At 45.7% G+C, this 19509-nt stretch overlaps 1 protein-coding gene and 1 long non-coding RNA gene across 2 annotated transcripts; both read left to right on the plus strand.

Moving 5' to 3' along the window:
• Positions 1–3135: 3135 nt before the first annotated feature.
• Positions 3136–6417, plus strand: LOC117283048. Its single transcript, XR_004514055.1, has 3 exons — positions 3136–3271; positions 4483–4664; positions 6364–6417. It is a non-coding gene; the product is annotated as an uncharacterized LOC117283048 (long non-coding RNA).
• Positions 6418–6420: 3 nt separating this feature from the next.
• On the plus strand, positions 6421–18778 carry LOC111873970 (probable glutamate receptor). Its single transcript, XM_033755295.1, has 8 exons — positions 6421–6645; positions 8296–8399; positions 9332–9508; positions 11629–11849; positions 13718–13935; positions 14874–15136; positions 16191–16485; positions 18100–18778. The coding sequence occupies exons 1-8, from the start codon at positions 6505–6507 to the stop codon at positions 18274–18276; spliced, it is 1596 nt and encodes a 531-aa protein (XP_033611186.1). The 5' UTR covers positions 6421–6504; the 3' UTR covers positions 18277–18778.
• Positions 18779–19509: the final 731 nt, after the last annotated feature.

Raw genomic sequence — 19509 nt, forward strand, 5'->3', positions numbered from 1 at the left:
CAGTCCGCGTGCCAGTACAAGACGTCTAGCTAGGCGGTTCGGTGTTTCTCAGTCCATGGCGTGGAGGACTCTTCATGAGAACGGGCTGCATCCTTATCATTTGCAGCAAGTACTACACCTACAGCCAGGAGACCGTGCTCTTCGTCTGCAGTTCTGCAACTGGTTAAATGGAAATCGGCAGTTGTAGCGCTTGATAATGTTCTGCGATGAGGCACAATTTACACGGACGGGGTCAACAAGAGTCACAACTTACACGTTTGGGCAGACAATAATCCCCGTGCCACGATAGAATCGAATTTTCAACACCGATTCAGTGTCAATGTCTGGTGTGGTTTTCTGTATGATCAGCTAATCGGGCCGTTCATTTTTCCTGGCCGCTTAACTGGTGAGACTTACCTCCACTTCTTAGAAGAAGAATTACCACAGTAACTTGAAGATGTTCCTCGGGCAACAAGACGCCGGATGTACTTTCAGCATGATGGGGCACTTCCTCACTTCTCCGGCGCAGTAGCAGCTCGCTTGGATCGGCATTTCCCACATCGGTGGATTGGTCGCGGAGGCCGTAACGCCTGGCCTCCCAGGTCGCCAGATCTAACGCCGTTAAGATTATTGCATTTGGGGCTGGTTGAAGGACATTGTATACCAGGTAAAGATACAAACACGTGAAGCGTTGCTTGAGCGTATTCTGAACGCGGCGATGACAATAAGGAACAAACAAACGTGTGGAACTGCGAAATGCTACGAGCGCGGTTCATACGCGTGCGACACGTTGTGTTGACGTGCAGGGGGACACGTTTGAAAATCTTATGTAAATCCAGTCGTCTTCTAAAGCACTACAGTTTAAAGGAAACAGATTGATAGAAGGGTGTGATACGCAACCATTGGTATGTTTACAGAATGGGATGCTGAAAATTATGTAATTTTTTAACATAAAATCGATGAAAAATGTTGCACAATGCAAAATTAAGAAATTGAAAAAAAAAATAGTTTTAGAATGCTTCTTTCCTAAAACATTAACGATTTAAAGTGTTCGTATTTTATTTCTAATTTGTTTTGACTGAAATTCGAAGAAAAAAGATTTTGCGCCAGTTTTCAATTTACTGTGTATCATTAATTATGAGTTGGATACCATTAGTATATTAACATTTTTTGTTCCAAATTACCTCAGGAATGCCCTCCCTAAGTGGGAGTAAAACTTCGTGAATCATCCTGTAGACGTTTAGTAAATAAATAAATAATTGTGACATAACTTTTAATTAATTGCTGAATATTATGTACGTTTAATGATCAAGTTAAATACACAGACACAATAAGAATTCATCATTCGAGTGCATTAACCAACCTTGTATTTCGTGAAAGCAATTAAGCATTAAAAGGCCACACCGCCTTCATTAGTCTAGCGGGAGACATAAACTGAACAAACACGGCATCTGTAAAAGCAAGAGCCTTACATCGACATGCGACCTTAGGATGATGAACGGAGAGAGATACTGTGCCCTCACGTACTGTTGCCCTTCTGACGCTACGCAGTCACGAAACATCGCGAGTCCGATGTCTGGCGCTTTTGGCCTAGTTCCCTTTGGTCGTGACCACATACATTAAGCTCCTTCTTAATTGCTTCTGGCATGTAGATTTTATCTTGAGGACCAGGAGACATTCTGCTGTTATGGAACCCATGTTCACAAAACTCCTTAGCTGTATCTTAACCACAGCCAGCTGAACTCAATCCAAATTATTTAATATACTCATATATCTACCTAATTGCTCTCGATTCTTGTGTGTGATAACATTCTGTACCCACTTATCAGTACCCCACCCCTGTCTGTACATTCCCCTTGTTTCATCAACAAAACGATATGTATGTGCCCCTTTGTCGTGTTTCCCTTCCTTCTCTTCGCGCCGAAAGCTCTCCATTACTGCGCATTTACTCTGCATGCCTCAAGGACAAGCACACAGATTCTGCTCCTGGAGGAGCTCCGTTCGAATCTATCAGGACACCAGCTATTCTCACTCATGTTCTTTGTGGTTTTTCTCAGTCACTTCAGGCAAATTCCGGGAAAGTACCTCGATTAGGTCACGGCTGTTTCCTTCCTAATCATTTCAAGTTCATCAATCATCAGTCATCCTACCATTCCACGCCACAAACAGTTAATACCAAAAGCGTCGTTCGAGAACGTTAAATGAAAATGGTACGTCAAATGTATCCCTGTAACAGGCAGTGGATGGCAATAGAGTTGTGAGACGTCGAGGTTCCCACATTATCTAGACATTCGGCTCACAGATACCGGTGAAGTTGTCAGCCTTACGTGCCGGCCGCCCTTTACCCCTAGGAAGATTCCTGGCACTCATTTCTGTTAAAGGCTGAGTAGACTACAGGGCCATAGTGCGGCTGGAAGGATTAGGTTAATTGAGATATCAAGAAAACCTCATCGGGAATCGAACAATCGAGTCCGATAACAGTAAAGAAATAAAAATAGAATTCCAACAGCAAGTACTTCAACCGGACGGTGCTGGTAACCATCTACCAGATTACACGGTGTCAGTACCCTGTAACAGTAAGACACTTCATATGGTAAATCAATTAACTGCAAGGCTTATACTTTCCATTCTGGAATATGACGCCATAAAGTCTGGTAGAAGTGCATCGACATTCAAACACTTAAAACACCCATCCTCAAGGTGGAGAAGTGACAGGAGCAACCGCTGATTGTTGCTCGTTTCCTTGGCTTACGCTTCGACCCCTCGAAGATGGAGACATTATTGCCGTTCCTCTAAACTCTTACCACTGTATACGGTGTCACATCCAAGAAAACGGTACTCTTAATATTAACTGCAAGTCCCACACATATCCACCTCCCGGACTGGATTCGAATCCCGGTTAGAGTACTCAGACCATCCGCGGTAAGACGCACAGGCGTCACTACGGGAGCCAGGCTTCCCTATTTCTGTTAGGATAGCCTGTTTAATAATTAACCTGATAGATTGAACCTCGTAAAGATTGTTATCACACTAGGGGCTTTGTTTGCGACCCAGTTGCGCAACGCGATGTCCTGTTCACACTCTTCTCCGAGCGGCGACGTAATGCAGGCGGACAGTCACTGCGGAGACATGTACACGTCGCGGGCCGCCGTTCTGATAGTCCACACTCTGACATCATACTGCACTATCAGCGTGCTCTCACTTCCCATCGAGACCAGAGCACATATTGCCTTGGCTATACAAAAATATTTCTATTCTCCCTGCGTTATACTACCGTACGTTGGAGAGCGAGGTACGTAGATGCAATTACAGCTTTACCTCTTCAGCCTCGAAAGGCGACCAAGTGGTTAGAAAGACACAATCTTAGTATCTAAAATAGATGTCTTCTAGAAAGCAAGTGTAGCTAGGCAGCCTGTCACTACATCCCAATCAGACGGGCTCTCAGACCTGTTCTGCGGATTTCAGAGTCCAACCAAAAATAGACAGACTATAGGTCTGGCAAATGACCTGAGTAATTCTTTAGTCAGCATAAGTGCCTTCATAGTACTAATCTCTGCCATGCCTGACAAAAATTCCCAAAATCCTTTCCGAATATGTAAGATTTGAGGTTTTCCCGTCGGTGACTATGAAGCATTCCGTCTTCTGGGATGCGGCGCAGTGTAGATCTTGTTTTCGACTAGTGGCTCAGTCTGCAGCCACATTCTCACGCTGGTTCCTCGCTCGCAGGTCTTTCTACACTGAAGATGGAGGCGATACGTTCTTCCAAAACGTCTGTTCACACAAGATCCACACGACGCCACATCCCAGAAGACGGAATTCTTCCTTTTCGAATACATTTGCAGTTGATACGTGATGTTTCCACGGCAGTGAATGCTGTGATCTTCTGGGTTATAACACTGTATAGGCCCTGAGGTTGATACCTAGGCTTCGAAGTAATTTATTACTTATTATTCGGTGCTGAATATTGCACTGAGGATGAAGGCAGTATTTTCATCCGAAAAGTGGTGAGATTTCATAGTGTCATAACAAACAAAACAAAACTGTGCATATTTACATATTTTAATTTGGTTCTTAATTTGAGGCACTTTATGTGCAGAGATTAACGAATTTCTCCACTTATGAAGAAAGCAGTCTTCTGGGATTTGGCACCGTGTATATGTGGTGTTAACCGACGTTTCGGAGGAACCGGTTCTCACGGTCTCTTCGCTTGCGGATTTCTTATATTTTTCTTTCTACCCTGAAGATGGAGGCGATACGTTCCTCCGAAACGTCGGTTAACACCACATATACACGGTGCCAAATCCCAGAAGACTGCTTTCTTCATAAGTGGAGAAATTCGTTAATCTCTGNTCACTTATGTCTATTTATTTCTGAGGCAGCTCATCTCTCGTCTCAATGCCTGTCCTCTATGGCAACAGATGCTCTCACCCACTCCCAAGCTACGTGCCTACCAATATCAGTCGCACGACTAAAACACTGCCTACCCCGCTTCTTGTCGATCAGACATGAAATATGATGTCGAGGCAGTGGCACTACAGACGCTTCTATCTGCAAATGGCGTCCCGACGGCGACTCTGCCCGTCAGTATGACAAATGAATCTTCCCAAAAGGGGACGTGTTGCAAGAAGCAACCCCTCTACGTCTTCGTGACAAGTGGACCCGCAGTTCAGCGATTCTTGAAACAGGTAAAACTAAAAATCGTACGTTGAAATCACTTTGACATCTTCAGCCTTACTTTATAAAAGAAACTGACGACGCAAAGAAATTTCTGTGCTCTTTTCACCCGACTTCATTTACTTCTCGAGACATTTCATTTCTGCAGTAAGGACTGAGATGATGTTTTATACAATAAGTGGGTAATAAAGCTGTACTTGTGCTTAAAAAAGCACTACGCCCTGAAGATGCATGACGGAGTGTCGATAATTAAAATTATTAAAAAATTGTTCTACATTAGCTAGGAACGTAAAGTAAAGTAAAGATATCCTTGTAACAGGCCGTGGAGGCCCATAGGGTTGTGAGATGTTGAGGCTCCCACATTTTCTAGACAATTGGCTCATAGATGGCGGTGAGGTTGTCAGCTTTACGCGCCGGCCGCCCTTTACCCCCAGGAATATTCTTGGTACTAATTTCTGTTAGAGGCTGAGTCAACCCCAGGGCCATAGTGCGGCTGGAAGGATTACGTCAATTGAAAAATCCAGTGTCCTCATCGGGACTTAAACCCGCGACCTTCCGGCTTGTAGCATAGTGCCTCAACCAACTACGCTACCGCGCACCCTCACATTAGCTATGAACACGTTTTTTAATTCCTGTCAGAGAAATTCAAATGTGTCACTTCGCCACCCAGCCTCGCATACAAAGCGTAATAACAGCTGTTCGTAAGGATAACGACGGTCGGAACATGGAACTAAAGTTCAGCCTAGCTCTGTCTCACTGTAGTTTTTCGGAACGGGTGCTGGTGTGAGGCTGAAGTGGTTAAGACGGCACTACCGTACTGGTGCTGGTGTGAGGCTGAAGTGGTTAAGACGGCACTACCGTACTGGTGCTGGTGTGAGGCTGAAGTGGTTAAGACGGCACTACCGTACTGGATTTGAAGTCAGCAGGGCGGCGACTATAAAGAGTGATGCCGTGTGGTTTGGTAGATGACTACAAACGTTTTGGAGAAATATTCTGCCTCCAACTTCGCTTCATTATCCTGTAGACCGAGGCAGAAAATTTCCGTACTTCTTTTGGCTTATTTTGGACTTCACCCATCGTCTGGTATATAAAAGAAAAAAAAAACACGACGTTTCGGAGACTGGATCTGTCTCCGTCTTCAGGTGGATAGGGAAGGATAAACCTACTCAGTTGGGCCCCTTAGAAAGAGCTAGTCTCAATCACTGGACCAAAAGAAAAAAGTACAGTATCCACCATCGTCAGAATCCTTTCAAGTCTACCAGAAATTTTCCCCAAAATATTGGTATCTATTTACGAAATTGTATGACGTCACATCCCAGAGTACAGTAACCTTCAAAACATTCCCAGTTTGAGTTCAACCCTCCATACCAGGAAGGGAGACGGCATAGCTCAGTCAGTACAGTGACGGGCTACTGGCTGAGCGGCCGACGGGTCCGAGTTCGAAGAATACTGTCCTCTCCACAGTCCAGACCGGCTCTGGGGGCCACCCAGCCTCTTGTATAATGAGTACCGGGGGCTCCTTCCTCGGGGGTAAAGAAGCCGGAGCATGAACGTGACCACTCACATCCATCTATAACCCACACTCCCCATATGTGTACATGGCTTGATGCTGATCTAATTAAGCACACGGCAACGTCACCTTTTTATCCTACAAACTGTATCCTAAGCAGGCCATTTCTCACTGACACGAATTCTTACCATTTTAATCAGGCATCAGTGGACGTGTTATCGGGCGCCAGGTGGCTTCTGTTCCTGGGGCAGAACGCTTCTCAGTTTGATCATTTCTTTACGGACATCAACATTCCTTTCGACTGCGAGTTTCTTGTTGTGCACAAGGAATTCGGCGGCCACATGGTGGTGGCAGAAGTGTACCGAATTAGTCCCAAACTTCCCCTTCAGACACGTCGACTGGGCGACTTGCATTATCAGAACTTGTACGAACGCAGAAACAATCTTCATGGACTTGCCTTCCGATCTGCTGTCATCGAATCTGTAAGTGAACACTACGAGTATACAGCACCCCAAGGTACCTGTGCTGAGCACATTCTGACACACGTCTAGAAAATTGTGTCGCGCCTAGAATAGTGTGACACATACACATCTAGAACAACTAGCCATACACACAGCTAGAACACTGTGCCACATACACACTTAGAAAGTTTTGCAACACACACAGCTAGAACACTGTGCCACACACATTTATAATACTGTGCCATAAAAACACACTTAGAACACTTTGTCACATACGCACTTAGAACACTGTCACACACACCTAGAACACTTTCTCAGACACATGTAGAACACTGTAGCACATAAATGGTGATAGGAAACGTAAACACATTACAGCTTATTTGATTTTCCACTTCTGTGTTCGAAGCTGAAAGACCAGCCTCTTTACGTGTACACGTTTAGTGAACTGTTTGTCGCTCAGTTTATGGTTCAGCATATCGTGTCTATCGAGTGAGTACTGATAATATTTTGATGTAGATATATGACATATATGATACTATATCAACGAGACAATTTGCGATTAGTTTGTTATTCGTGGGAGACGTCATTAAACATCGGCTTCAGCGCATCATTCGTTAACTTGCAAAACTGGAAAGGAAAGTGAGAGAAAGTAGACAAAATAAATAAGAAGAAAGCTTATAAACAGCAATAACTGAAATCTCCACGTGTTTCACTGGTATATTTGTACAGAATCCTAACATTGGTTTTGAGAAACATTTAAATAGTGATGTACGACTTTACATAAAGTGGCGAAATCTCAGCTAAAACAATTCGGGCCATTAATCATGTAACCAATTCGAATTTAGCAAGTTGTCGTTGTCAGGTGGTTTTAGTGGATACATGAAAGACTGAAGTTTCCTCACGCAGTCAACAGAGATGGCAGTAGGGAGTGCAAGTGTGCACTGCGGACTTGCTCATGCCTTCTCTAGTCACATTTTAATTTTCCAGATTAAATTTCATAATACCTTTCGGTATTCTTTAGGAATATTCCACCGTAAAAAACAGGATATATATATAAGATCTCCTATATTAGATTACATAAGTGAGTGTATTTCAAAGTACCAGGGAGAGTCAGTAAATAAGTCACAAATTTCAGTAAAGCAGCTGCTTTTTCTGTGTGTATCACTAGGTAGCAGCATAGTCCAGCTTCATGGCGGACGCATGTGCATGCTCACATGCTGGTTTCAGTAGTCAAAATGATTACACTGCTTGAGAAGTATAGTACCGAAGAGCGACGTTCTGTTTTGTGCATATTTGCTCTGTAGGCCAAAGGACTCAATGTAAAAGTTACTTATAAAGAAATGTTTCCTGTTTACAGTGGGAAGTGTTTGTCGCGTAAAGCGTTTCAAACTGGGTCGAAAAATTCTCTCAAGGAGGTTCGAAAGTCGCACATGAAGTCCGTCCAAGTGCGGAAGTGGCTCGGACAAGAGACAAAAGACTTCTATGCTGCAGGTTTCGACGCACTGGTAAAGCGGTAGGACAGGTGTTTCAGTGTTGGTGGAGGATATGTTCTTTCTTCCATTTGTGACCTATTTACTGAGTCTCTCTTGCACTTCATAATAGCGCGTTAGTCCCGTTAAGCAACATTTCGTTGCTTGTGCTGGTGCTACTAACATTCTTCCCCTTCCTCAGACCAATCTGCTGTACATAACAGAAATGCAGCACAACACGATCCTGAAAATCGGCGGGTTCTTTGGAGAAGTGTGGAACGCTTTGCAGATGCGTCTTAACTTTTCGTAAGTATCGCAGGGCGACTCTGAGACCACTAAACTGCACCGACATTCCCGTCAACTGATACAGAGTTCCTATCCAGAGCAACTGAAGTCCGTGACCAAGACACAGACTCGGGGATGCTGCTGTAAGGAGGCCAAAGGAATTGGATTCAATAGGAGAAGAACACCTCAGGTCTCTCTTACCTTGCTGTAAGGCCGCGCCATAGCTCAAGCGGTTAGTCGCCGGCCTCCCACCACGGCGGCCAGGATTCGATCCCGGATCTGGTCAAGTGGGTTTTGTGGTGGACAAAGTGGCGCTGAGGTGGGATTTCTCTGACTAGTTCGGTTTCCCCTGCCAATCTTCACTGCACCAGATTCTCCATCATCATATTCAACCGGGGCAGGCTACAATAGGCCAATCAGTGACCGCCGTGCCGAGTGGACCGAGTTCGACTCCACCTCCCACTAAGAGAATTAAAAAAATTAGATGGTAATGATGTCTTCGGATTGGATGAAGTGGCGAGCTAGTGTTGTCACGGTCATGAACCTTCCTGTTCTATAAAATACTGGGAATTTGTGTAGCTGTGTAATTATTATCTAGCTGGTTAATTGATTCATTAGTTAGTCGGCCAGTCAGTCAATTGGTTAGCTAGTTTTAGTTACTTGGTATCTTAATTACACTGTTGCTTCTATTTAGCTAGTTGGTTAGTTAGTTAGCATGCCGGTTAGCTTCAGTTAGTTCGTAGGTTGATATTTGTTTGCTGATGGTTGGATAGTTATTTATTAATGAGCATTAGTTAGGTATTTAGTTAATTGTTTGGCTAGCGTTAGTTAGTTAGTTGACTGATTGTTGTGACAGTCAGTTAATAAGCTGGCCGGCTACAGTCAGTAACCTTACACCCTCCACATTCATTTGGTGAGTGGATACAAATCCTAACTTCATTTTCCTGCTTTAGGTCCCAATTCGTAAAGGCTCCCCAGAACTCATGGGGTGTGGAGTTACCCAACCATACCTGGGACGGGGTGATGGGCTCTATGGTGCGGGGTGAGGCCAACTTCTCCTCTATTGGCCTCGCGGCCACCCGTGCACGGAGAAGGGCCATAGATTTTCTCACGCCACTTGTGGAATTAAGGTAAGAAATTCAAATTTTGGGGTCCATTAAATGAAAGAGACACCAAGTAATGGACTACACGAATAAACCTGGTGATTCTAATTTACCGCCGGGGTTTCCGTGGTCGATAAACGTAAACCACGACAATAATTTAGAATCACTGTGTATATCAACGCACATGAACATGAAATAAAATTAAAAAATTACATATTAAGAATAAAACATGTAATTATAACCGTAATTAATACAAAGCCCGTTTAAATTTCAACGAGAAAATGTTTAAGCACGACATCAACTGATAAAACAATTGCTATGTAAGTGAAGCATCATTTGCCTGCAGAAGAATTAAAGAAAAAGGAAATAACCTCAATCAATCAGTTTGCCACACACACTACTGCCGAGCAAGCAAACTCCGTGATCTCTATATAGGCTAAGCTACTGAGTCTACAGCTGTAACGGCGACTGTTCAAGGCGGCGCCGTATGACCTAGGTGCATTTACAGATGCAGTCTTCTGGTCCTATTCGTAAGTACTAACAACTCTTAGAGTCCTGTGCTAATAATATATGACTGATAAAGTATACATCATGAATGAACGGCAACGCGTTACAAATGTTTACACTTTACAGATCACTACAGCACACGCTAAGTCATTTCATTCTGCTGTCACTAATCGTTTCCCTTTCCCGGTAACGGATCCTAATAATTTAGATTCTTCAACTGCACTGACCAAGACTTCTCTTCACAGACTTTCTTACAAACGACTAACTTCTAAACTTGTCCTATTGATAATCCCCCCTCAATAACCGCGTAGAACACACATTTTGTTTTTGTGCAGTTTTTCCGTGGAAACATGTTTATTTGCGAAGGCGTTACCCAGTAACGGCTGCGTATACTTGCTTATCCAGAATCTGTTGCCTAGCAGCAGATATTTCATTGATTGTTTCGAGATCGCTACCCAGTAACGGGTCTACACGCTACATTATATATGCCTACATACAAACACACATGAATGCATGTATGCACACTACATATTGTCACGTGTTGGGTGTGTCACGGGACAAATAACTTCACGTGGGTCTCGGATTCAGAGAATCTTTACTGGATACACACACTTACACCCCATGCAGCTATTATCGCCTGTGGTATCGCTGTTTCGGCATTGTCTACGCAGCGGCCCACTGTTACTGCGTTGCCATGGAAGTATCTACTCCAAACACGTTACAATATGTACCTACTGCATAAAATGAAGTAGTCTAGTGCAGCGGTGACGCTCTGGATCTGTGTTCGACACGTGCTCGGTTCGCATCTGTACAGCGGCATGGCTATCCTGACAGAATTTTGTGCTTTTCCTGAGTTTCTGGTGCCGAATGTTGAGATAGTAACTCCACCTCTTCCTTCTAAATATTTCCTAAGTCATCATTCACCACTCCTGTTCCTGTCCTTCAGCGCAAAGTACTGAGGTGCTCACAGCTGCGTTAAGTCAACCTCTTGAGGAAATCCTAACAAAACTGGAAGTTTTACCGTTTTAAGAGTAAGTAATCTGTATGACATCTTGACGCCAAATTTCGTGGCCTAGTGCGCTGCGGTCCTGGTGTGTTTTCAGACCTGACCTCCGATTGTACTTTAGAAGTATGACAAGATGTAGTGGAGCAGTGGTTGCAGCTACATTTAGAGAGGGATATAAGGAGACGAATTACAACCGCGGCCCAATTCTAACCCATGCATACCCTACAATCTTCATCTCAGCTAGTGCACTTGACCAAATCCACTGAGCATTCTGTTGGGATCGGCCAAGACTGAAAAGGCGGACTGTAGCATAGCAGACCAAATCCACTGCGCATTATGTTGGGAACGGCCAAGACTGAAAAGGCGGACTGTAGCATAGCAGACCAAATCCACTGCGCATTATGTTGGGAACGGCCAAGACTGAAAAGGCGGACTGTAGCATAGCAGACCAAATCCACTGCGCATTATGTTGGGAACGGCCAAGACTGAAAAGGCGGACTGTAGCATACCATACCAAATCCACTGCGCATTTTGTTGGGAACGGCCAGGTCTTAAAGTACAGACCATATCTCATTTCGAATTATTGTAGCCGTATTATTTCATGCGGGTTTTAACATCCTGACTGTTTTCCCAGGACAGCGGTCTACATCAGGAAGCCAGGTATTTCAACAAACTGGAACAACTTTCTGGACCCCTTCAGCAGTCTGCTCTGGGGGACTATCCTGCTGACTATACTGATCCTATCAGCCTGCCTCTCGGCAGCGTGGCGTCTCGTCACGCGGACGTCCAATTTGCCGCTGTGGTACATCGTGTCCGAGTCCGTATTCCGCATATTCGGGAATTTTTGTAACCAAGGTAAATTCGCATTTATATCTGAGCTTCTCACGGCGGTGAATATTAAAAGTACAGTGTTCTGACGCCGTGTAATTTGGTACCCATCCAGCAAATTACGTACTCCGCGCTAATATTAGAATGATCAAGATGATGAGGTAAACAAAATCTAGTGGTCAGCGTTCCTGGCTACAGATCCAGAGGTCCGGGTTCGATTCTCGGCGCTACCAGATTTTTTTCTTAGAAGTAGTGGGTCTGGAACGGGGTCCACTCAGCCTCGTGATGATAATTGAGGAGGTATTTAAAAGAAATAGCGGCTCCGGTCTAGAAAACCGAAATTAACGGACGTGGGGATTCGTTGCGCTGACCACGCGACACCCTCTATCCGCAAAAGTTGGCACTAAACTTCGCCGACAAGCGGCGGTCGCTCGGTCGGTATTGTTCGCTTGCGGATTAAAATCACTGAGTTTATGGGAGAGAAGAGAAATTTCACACGAAATTTTGGTCTTGAAACCCAAAGAACACAAACCACTTTGAAGACACATTCGTGGATGGCAGAACAATAAAATTGGATCGCAGAGAAATTGGGTGGGACAGAGTGGTCTGGATTCATCTGGCTCAGGACAGGGGTCATTGGTGGGCTCCTGTAAACATGGTAATGAACTTTCGGGTTCAACAAAATTCTGTGAAATTCCTGTCAAGCACTGGCTTCTCAAGCAGGGCTCACTTCCACGGATTAATTAGTTCTAACATATTATAATACGTCATATTTCAGTCGCATATAATTTTAAGGTACGCCTACGTCTCCTTTATCATTAATCTTGAACCTGAGATCTCTGAAAACCACCGAATACTTGAAGAGACCAAATATCGTCATAACAAAAAGACAGGATTATCGCTTCATGTGTGCGAAACTTGGTCTCACGTCCTTAAGGAAGAAGAGAGACTGAGCGTGCCTGAAACGGCGTAACGGGCCGCGGAGGTCCATAGGTTTGTGAGACGTCGAGGCTCCCACAGTTTCTAGATAATCGGTTCATAGATGGCAACAAGGTTGTCAGTCTTACGCGCCGGCCGCCCTTTACCCCCAGGAAATCTCAAGGAAGTAAGCAGCAGGATACAGCGCGCTTGCCACCATATTATTTCTGATTGCTTGTTTGACTTACTCTCCTATCCTGAATATGGAGGCAATCTGTTCCTCCGAAACGTCGGCGTCTTTCTAGAGAAGAAATGGGTAGGGCATATAGTACATATGAGGAAAATAATAAATACATAAATTTTGGAGGAGACGCAGATGTAGGGAGGATAATATTAAAATGGATCCTAGGTTCTGATACTATGGACTGGACCCAGATGACTCAGAATAGGTTCCAGCGGCAGATTCTTGTGAACAGAGCTTCCCGAAAACACAGAATTGCTCCATCTGAGTGTGTAGCAACGCAACCTATGCCATTCACCTCCATTTCTCCCAAGTCACAGGTACAAAAAGAGTTTTGTGGTCGTTTCAACGACTCAGAAGTTGCCACTCAGCGTGGTAACGGTAGGGGCAACCTTGTCTCTATGCTTAATTAAGCTTAATGTCATTAGAACGTATAAGGAGTGGCGGTGTGTATCCACTGATTCTTCATGTTGCCACTAGTTTGGGGTGAGTTGTCAGAGTCACGTCCCGGCCGCTTTACCCCTTTAGGAAGGAACCGCACATACTCCTAGGATAGAAATTTCCGTGGGCCCCAGAGCAGACCGGTGACGCTGTAAAGATAAACGTTTCTGCCCTCGCCGAACCCCGATTCTCCGGTCGTCCATGCCGTGATCTAATCATTATACTGACTGAGCTACGACAGCTGTGGCGTTAACATAAGTCAAAGTACTTAACATGATAATGTTTTCCACTATAGGTCATGACATGAATATGAATTCGTCGGCCTGCCGTATGATAATTATGACGTCATACGTGACGACAACAGTGTTACTGGCAGCCTACTCAGCGGCGCTTGTATCGTTCATGACGGTCCAGGACTTCAAACTTCCGTTCTCGTCCTTCCAGGAGCTGCTGCAACTCAGGCACTACCGGCTTGGGACACTGGCAGGGAGCGCTCAGATAAGCTACTTCGAAGTACGTCACTACCACTGACACCGGCTGTCAGCAAGACTCGGGGCAAAACTTTCACTTTACTGTCTGATTAAGCGCTGCTTCCCTCACTTCACGTACCAACCGCCTTCGGGGTTCAGTCACAGCACATGATCCCAAGCCAGCTGCACCCACCTCCGGTCCTCATAGCTTCTTCCAACCTTCTTCTTCTGTCTTGAAAATGTTCTCTTTCCCCATAGAGGCCCTAAGCCAAAATTATGTAAACATTTCTTGTCTCCTCCACTCTACCTGCATCCTCAGCACAACGTAGCTTTCTCTATTCCAGTATCCTAATATAATGTAATGTAACATTTTATAATTTTAAAATTTATCCTGATTGTTAAATTATTTTAACAGAGGCCCATTTGGAGTTTTAATAAGTCTCTGAGTGTACAGCTCTCACGAACCATGTACTGCTACAGTATACTGTACAGCGAAAATCATCATATATGTAAGTGATGATGACCCTGTGTTGCCTAAACATATTGCCAGTTTACATGCAAGTATGGAGTAAGTGGCGATGCGTCCAATAATCTGCTAAGCTTCATCTGAACACTGAACTTTCATTAGCATATATTGAGGTAGGGTGAGGTAAGTACTTCGGCCACTAATTGGCCTATTGTACCAGGCCCGGACGATAGACGATGAGCGTGGAGTAGTCGGTGGAAAGAGAATTGGCAGGGGAAAGCGAAGTACTCGGAGAAAACCTGCCCCAGTGCCACACTGTCCACTACAAATGCCATATGTCTTGACCTGGTATCGAACCCGGGTCGCCGCGGTGGGAAGCCGGCACTGACCGCCTGAGCTGCGGCACGGCCTCAGAATGTCCTAAATTAACAGTAGATTGGTGAAGGTCGGTCACTTCCCTCGCCTTGTCTTCGTTGAGAAACAGTATGGTTTCAGCATATGCCCTTACGTTCCAGCAATCACAGGACGCTCTCATGAGAGAGATGTACAGACGGAAGATACAGCCGGAAGTGGACCGCCTGCCGCGCGGCGTGTACGAAGGCCTGACGACGCTGTGCACAAGGCACCGGTATGCTTACTTTGCTTCAGTGCCGGACGCCGAGATGATGAAAGCGTCGCTGCCTTGCGCCGTGGTGCATGTTCCAGGCACTGCTATTCGCTCCTACCTCAGCTTTGCCATCTCGAAACGGAGCCCATACAAGGGAGTCCTCGAACACTAGTACGTGTTGTATGCTATCGAAGCCATTCTGTAGCGCCCGTGACACAGCCACAGGGCTCTGTTCCATTCTCTTCGGGGGCAAATATTCCGTCTCTTAGTGACTGAGTCCAGACAGCCCCACGGTCCTACCCAGTCTTTACCCATGAGTACCGCTCTTTCTTCGGGGATAAAGCGGCCAGAACATGAAGCTAACCACTCAACTCGATCTACTGCTCCAGTGAAGATTCCACTTCTTCATAAGCCTTCATAGCAAAGTGCTTAATTATGTAAAGTTGTCCCCGTGTATAAATCCACATTTTATTGACCTCGGCACTAACTGTAGGTGAGTGGCCAGTTTCACGCCCTGGCCGCTTTTCCCCCGGAGAAAGAGCACCCCATACCCATTGGGGAGGAGGCTGGGTGGCCCCCTAAGCCGGTCTGGACGAAGGGGAGAAAATTCTTGACCATACCAAGACTCGAATTCCGATCTCTCGGTCGTCCAGTCCGTATCCAATCACTATACCGACTGCGCTATCCTGGCTCCCGTGCTTAATCAGGTACAGAGAAAATCTGCCTCTAATTTACCTTTAAACTGATGTCACTTTCTATAAGCGCTGGAGTTCCGTTTCCGAAATCCTCTTGTCGGCCTGCGTCAGTCATGGCCTACAGCTTCATCCTCCCGTTTCTCTGGACACTTCTGAGATGTAAGCTACAATAAGGCCACTTAATAATGGCCCTCGAATGTTACAAAACTTGCCGTCACAAATATGCACAACTTAACTTCAGTTAGAAGTTGAATCTATGTTTTGCTCGGCGCCTAATGGCGGTAATCACTGAGCTTCTGGGGCCACGCATGCAGCGCTAACAATTTAGTCTAAACTCTTGTCATTAGATCTACGCAGTTGGAACTCAATGCATTTCCCGGCGTTTCGGCAAACTCGGCACTTGCTCTCTTCATGCAAGGAGATGGGCGAATACACTGTTGTCGACACACCGGGTAACTCTGAATATTCTACCGCTACTTGAACCTCAGACCTCACACGTTAATATCCTGTTTCTGTTTGCCCCATTTCAGTTCCATGAGGCTCGCAAGTAACGGCGTCATAAAGCGACTTTACAGACAGCAATATTCGGCGAGGCCTTTTGGCAACGACGCCAGTTCCCAGCAGATAGACATCCAGGCGGCTTCACCCCTCCTCGCGGTGCTGGGCGCGGGTATGCTGCTGTCCGTACTGCTCCTTGCAGGAGAGCTAACCGTGAGCCGCCTCTCCGTCACGGCTCATACAGGACGGTACAGCGAAACGGTTCCGTCACCAAAGGGTCGACATATTCAAAAGGGATACGAGAGACGTCCGCTAAAGAAAGGAAAGGTGAGGATTAAACTGAAGACGGAAGCACCAGAGGTGAATAAAATGTTCTCAGAAGCTTTTAAAAGGAAATGCATATCAGAATTAAGCAAGAGTGTCATAAGGGACTAAGATAATTTCCTCTTTTGTGAATATTGACGTTCCGGAAAAAGTAAAAGTTACGATGGACGTCGAATGATAGGGTGATTAGCGAATGATAGGATGGGTTTGTCGTTTACACTTGTTGCTGGCCCTCGCCTGCGTAGCCATTCTCAGGTCCGAGTCTCGTGGGACTCGCGACCATATTTTACTGTCTCAGAATTGAGACATCCCTTTTCGTCGCCTCCTAAATCTCGCAGGGCTACGATGGAGGTACTCGAACCCGCGTCCACACGGGTTTGAACTCATTGCTCCAACTGTCCTAGTTATTCTGGGCTCGGAACACATGGAAAACACAGCTCTTCTATTGTTGCGTTCGTGTCCGTTGCCGCGGGAACGTGTTTACCGAGCTGTTTCCTAGAAGCGGGTTGCGCAGCTCCGTTTAATAATAATTTGCTGATCTAGCAACGGACGTTGTTTGCGACCGTTACCCGGCAACGGGTCTGCACGCTGCAATATTTAATGGGAAGCTGATGAACGATGAAGTGCGCGAGGGGGAGAGCCGTGAGAACGGTACGGTGACATAAGCCCTTGTTACTGTAACAAGAGGAAGTGCGACCACGTGTCATTCCGCCTCTCAGGACCCGGATGTCCTGAAGCGTCGCATGGAAACGAACAAGTGAGGATCAGACGTCGGATTACTGCCACTCATGTTAGTATAGATGTGCGCGGTGGAGGGGGGGGTCTCACAATGTTCAACAGCCCGAGGATGAGACAGGCGAGAGACTGCTGGAGACTAGGTGATGACATAGCGAAGATGACGAAGTGTTTACAATTTGAACAGACCTATCTATTTGCGCATGCTCATTCTAGACCTGTCACTTCTCAACAGGTCTACTGACTGAGGTAGTGTATAGGGCATAACATAGCCTTATAGTGCGCCATTTCCCCTTTAAAACTCCAGCTGCAACCACTTACGCGCTACTTCTCGTCGTACCCCTATTCAATTTTCTTCTCGCGAAGCTCAGAGGCAAAATCGGCAGACGCTGAACATATCTGAGGTTCTACCGGCAATGAAAATCCGTTATGCTGAAGATGGAGGCAGAAGATTCCTCCGAAACGTTGGTACCTATCTACCGAACTATAGAACATCAAGTAAAGTTAACATCCAGCGGTTATCCCGTTTCATATTCAGGAGGCTATGACTTCGAATCTCGCCACGTAGCTCTGTTCTTGATTTATATTATTCGTGGTTCTCCTCAGTCCCTTCAGGAAAACTCTGATGAGGCTACGACCGCCTCCTTCCTAGTCCGTCCATTACATTGTTCTCTAACCGTCCTGTCACTCATACTACACTGTGAGTTGTGCCCAGAATTTCGTGAGGCACCCCATCAGATCAGGGAGCCGTCTGCGTGCTCAACAGAGCGTCGAGGTCAGGCAACGGAAAGTAACAAAGAAAAGAGAACTGCAGTGCATGAGCGGTATCTTGACTCGTCCGATAGAGGCAGGACACACTGAATTTAAATTACTCTTCCTCAGGGACTGAAGTTCTGTAACCAGCGTCAGGACGAGGCTATGGAAACATCGGCATTCAGGACATGCCACCGATGTCTGCAGCCGCAGCAGAGGAAGTTGTTACAGCACACGGAAATGACGTCACGTACTACACTGTTATATGACAGGGGAGGAGAATACACCGAGCAGATGAAATTGTGAAGTAAAAACAAAAAATGCATGTTTATTAATGTCAACGATAGGTCAGACAGTGTTGCGTCACCATCGCTCACCAGACACCAAACAAGCAGTAAAGCTATTGACTAGCATTTGGAAGGTTCCCTGCATGCCAACTACCCCAGATGACCAGTGTTTTCCTCAGTCCACCTATAGAAATGTCACGATAGTACCTAAATTAGGTTATAACCCTTACCTTTCAAATCCCTTCCAATTCATCATTCATTAACTAACCTACCATTCGACGCGATAAAGTCTGAGCGTGTTAATTACGTCATTAAACGATGCCGTCACTATCGAGTTTATGTAGTGTAGATGGTAGGATTAACAGTTAGTGGAACGAGAACTGGCAGGGGAAACCGAAGTATCCGGGAATAATCCATTCCAAAGCCACTCTGACACCCACAAATCCCATATGCCCCGGCCTAGGATCGAGTCCGTGCCTTTACTAATATGGGACGTATACATTTAAATGCACGCTACAGTTTCGTTCGCGGTAGCGTAGTTGGTTGAGGCACTATGCTACAAGCCGGAAGGTCGCGGGTTCGATTCCCGATTAAGTCATTGGATTTCTCAATTTATGTAATCCTTCCAGCCGCACTATGGCCCTGGTGTTGACTCAGCCTCTAACAGAAATGAGTACCAGGAAACTTCCTGGGGGTAAAGGGCGGCCGGCGCGTAAAACTGACCTCACCGCCATCTGTGAACCGAATGTCTAGGAAATATGGAAGCCTCGACGTCCCACAGTCCTACGGGTCTCCGCGGTTTGTTACAGGGAGAACTTTACCTTTTCCTTACCCTTACTAACCGCTCTTTAAAATCGTTTCATGAAGCTGCAGTTGAATTCGTCGAATCCGTAAAATTCCCTTCAAATTCTCCAGCTACAGTGCGTACAATCAAGTGCGCGCCGCGGCTTCAATTTGCCGTGAGTCATACCACCGCAGAACGGATGCANTGCAGCCGCGGCGCGCACTTGATTGTACGCACTGTATATTGCGCATGCGCTGGATTACCGAGCCTGGAGCGAGAGTGGACAGTAATGAAGAAAAGCAGGCGCGAAACGTTCCAGTCCCTGGAATTACTGCAACAAAGAAATGAAGGTGTCTGACCCACCGTAACACAACATAAATTCCCATCAGCCACAGGCCAAGGGAAAGAAAATATTCAAGCTGTACTCTAAGATAACAGGAAAGCTTATTCAACACAGACTGCGATAAA

Source organism: Cryptotermes secundus, unplaced genomic scaffold (genome assembly GCF_002891405.2).
Source record: "Cryptotermes secundus unplaced genomic scaffold, Csec_1.0 scaffold870, whole genome shotgun sequence".
Taxonomy (NCBI): Eukaryota; Metazoa; Arthropoda; class Insecta; order Blattodea; family Kalotermitidae; genus Cryptotermes; species Cryptotermes secundus.